This window comes from Crocodylus porosus, unplaced genomic scaffold, assembly GCF_001723895.1.
Source record: "Crocodylus porosus isolate Cpor-Errol unplaced genomic scaffold, CroPor_comp1, whole genome shotgun sequence".
NCBI lineage: Eukaryota > Metazoa > Chordata > Crocodylia > Crocodylidae > Crocodylus > Crocodylus porosus.
The window spans coordinates 49556535-49560225 of NW_017728950.1; the positions used below are offsets into that span (position 1 = coordinate 49556535).

Here is a 3691-nt window from a genome sequence, read left to right on the forward strand (position 1 = left end):
CTTCCCCAGCACCCCAGCATGCTCTCTGGCCAGAGTTCCAGCAGAGACTGCAGGTACAGCAGGGTCTACCTGGCTTCTCCCTGCCCTACAACCCACCCCCTCGCCACTTTGCTGGACAAGCAGGGACCCCCCCTTCCCTCCCTCCCATCACCCACAGCACGGACCCTAGCCCCACAGACCCTAGGCATGTAGTATGCTGGCTAATGCTGAGAAGTTTCTGTGTGTGCTTGTCTCCAATTTCACTGGGAAAGGCAGACAGAACAGTGGGCTTTTAGGAGTGAATCAACAAGTCAGCTGTTAAGCTGTTTAAGAAGATTTTGAACTAATGGAGAGAGGCTATTGTTTTGATAAAAGTGTTTATCACTTCATCAGCATCTCCCTGCTGGCTTGCTCTCCTGGCAGTTTGCTGCAGACAGTATAAAAAAGCAGGGAGAGAGATTGAAATGTTCTGTATCATCAACAGGTGCATGCACTGCACACCCCTCCTTGCCTCAGAGTGCTAGCAGGGGGATGGGGTCTGGAAACACTCCCAACCCTTGAGCAGCCAGAGGGGAAAAACCTAGGATAGTGCAGGCAAACCTTCCTTATCAGAAGTTCTGCTGGGGCCTGGCCACACCCCCCTCAGCTCAGTGTTGTGGAAGGGAAAGGAGGGCTGCTCTAGCACACCACAGCTTCTAGCCTGAGCCACTGAAGGCATGTGTCTGAATTTCCTCAGTCCAGATAGAATGTCTGTCCTGTTAAAACCCAGTTCAACCTAGCAAGGTGAGACTAACCTGCAAAGATTGAATCAACTCAGGCTTAGGCTTTTTGAATGTCTGGACCTAGCCTTGAGGGCAGCAGGCTGGCTATACAGATGTAGTTGAGTTCAGATATCAATGGCATATTGGGTAAACTCCTTTCTGGTTCTAGCTTCCCTTTGGAGAGAAAACCACACTGACTAGGATCACAAATGATAAGGCAGATCATTCTGATCATGACAAAAACAGGATCTAGTTTTTACACATTGCTTTCATGCTTTCCTCTCTTTTCATTAAACTCTTCTCTTCTTACTCACCCAAAATGCTGCTTTGAAGAGAAGTTCTGTTGCCTATAGCTTTCTCAGTATGCAGCTTCTGGCTGTCGTGATTATTTTTATACTGACACCAAGGCAGGTTTTTTTGTTGTGTTTTATTTATTTATTGCCCTAACTCTCTGTAAGATGAACTGTCTTAAAGTTAGCATAACTGGCTTTTGAGATTTTTCTTTGTACTGATTTTAACATTTAAGCTAGCTCCTTGAATTTAAACCAAGAGGTATCTGTGGTCTCATTATCAGCTTGTTTAAGCATCCCAGTAGATGATCACATTTTTACTGGGTAGGCTTTATGATACAGGTCTATCACATGAAATACACATCTATTTCTCCCACCACACTTAGAAATAAAAGTAGTAACTTAATAATTTTCTTCCATAAATTGTTTTTAGACTGACTACTACCCTTATATTCTAACAAAAAATTCCTCTTCTGACCCTTTTAAAACATTGAGCTGTATTTGTATTTTATGATCATGGCATTTTATTAGGTTTTTATTCTGTGTTCTTAGCACTCTGGAATGTGTGTATAGGGCAAAGTATATAACTAAATCTATTATTCTGAAGCCTGTAGTAGTGACTTTGTGGTTGAGGTTGTGTCAGTTTTCCAGATAAAGTAGAGGCCAAATTCTATTGGTAAGATTAAAAACAAAGACAAGATTGATAATTTCTTACAGCCATTGATTGTTTTTCAAAATGTTTATTCAAAATTTATTTTAAAAGTCCTTAAATCACTCTTTTAAATCATCTTCTGTTGGAAATACTGTTAATATTGAGTTATTTATGACTGGAATCTGAGAAATGCTAGATGACAGACTAATATTTAAGTTATTTAAATTAGGAAATGATAGTAAATGCACCACCTCAGAAGTGGCATAATTTAAGCTATGTTTAACATATATCTCCCCTGGAAATTAATGGGGAAGTATATGAAGCCAAATGCTAACATATAACATTTTATACAACAAAGTGTTAAGGTGCTCCCTGCTTAAACAGGGCTTATGCAGGCAGTTATCAGTCCAGAAGCTCATCTTTATGGCACAAAAAATATAAAATGAAGTATGAAGCTGAAGAACTCCTATCCCAATGTTCTATGAACTAATTCCCATCATTATTCAAAAATGGAATATGATGAACCAATTGTAGCAGGGACAAAGTCTGAAGGACAGACATTACATAAATAGTGCTGAAAGCAGCTTTCTAATGCTACAAAAGTCTGGCAGACAGACTTGTATTCCCCCGTAGCACTACAAAAAATGGCAGAACCACTACAAAAAGGTTCCAGAATGAAATGGGAACTCCTGCATAGCAGTAATTTAGAAGTACTAAATATAATGCCCATACAGTTCTGCGAAATCCACAAAAACACAATTTAGATAGATTCCCTAAACATGAATGAGCGAGCAGGTATTTTTTGATGAGTGAACTCATAAACAATCTTTTCATGAGACTTCAATTAATTTTTAATTTAGTAAAACATCCTTGGATTTGATCTAACTATTTATTTCTAAACAAACTCCACCCAACTCCCTTCCCGCCCCCAAAATTATACTGGTAGGTAGCCTTCAGGTAACCAACAACTGATGAGAAATGCAACTGATATAGATACCCATTCAGTTACCTCAGAAAAAGTAACCACTGTAACTCCACAGATTGAAGCAAATATTCAAATTTTCTTTCATTTGTTTAAACAGAAAAGACATTTTAGTCTGTAAACTTCTGAGGCTATTTATTTAATATGTGGGTATTTCTGATATTTCTAGAGATTTGTTTTGGTTTTTTGGGCTTTTTTTTTTTGGAAATAGACATGTTTAGCAAGCACCCAATTACCTCTCAGCTGCTGCTTCTTTTTTAAGGCAAGCTGAATTGGCAAACACAATTCAAGTGACTTTTAACTTAGTATTTTACATTTTTATGTAGTTTCCTCCAGCTCATCATCTGTTTCTAGGAGAAGAGCTATGAAGCAGTATCAAATAGAAATCCACTGCTTATCTTAAACAGCTTACTAAGTTTTACTAAATTGTAGTTTTTGAATATAATATCACTTACTCTCTCTCCCTATATATATATAAATGCAGAGAGAGATTAGTTCCTTCTGTTTTTACAAATATGACCAATAACTCCACAGACATGGAAAGCAGCCAAATAGAAAGGAGAGAAAAAAAAATTCGCGGTTTGGGGTGCTTGCATAAACAATGTGTTTGTTTGTTGGGTGGAGGCTGGTAGTTTTGAATCTAGACAGTGCACTAACCTGGCATCTCTTATTCTCAAGTCATAAAGTTTTGCAGAAATAGTTTGTTTATACTGATACTAGTTAAGATTACTATAAAAGCCATGTAAGACTTAAGAAGTGTTAAGTATATTTTTAAGTCAGTTGAATCCCATAAAGATGATTTAATTATTTCAAAGTGAATTTCTTCAACAACAAAAAAAACCTCAACACAAAATATTTCTAAAAACATGCTACTTAAACTTAAGGATACTTTACCTTCTCTTTCTTGTTGCAGACATAGATTCAGTTCCTGTATAGTAGCCTTATCCACAGATCTATGAACTTTCATCTGATCTAACTCTTCTTCAAGATTCAATCTACAAAATAGTATAGAATAATAGTCCAATGT

At 37.5% G+C, this 3691-nt stretch overlaps 1 protein-coding gene across 4 annotated transcripts in view; it reads right to left on the bottom strand.

Moving 5' to 3' along the window:
* CNTLN (centlein) overlaps nt 1-3691 on the bottom strand; it is a 370048-nt gene that overhangs the window by 126891 nt on the left and 239466 nt on the right. For all 4 annotated transcript variants that reach the window (XM_019555081.1, XM_019555079.1, XM_019555082.1 and 1 more), the window contains one exon: nt 3559-3659. In XM_019555081.1, coding sequence (XP_019410626.1) covers nt 3559-3659 — 101 coding nt within the window. The remainder of the gene's footprint in view (nt 1-3558; nt 3660-3691) is intronic.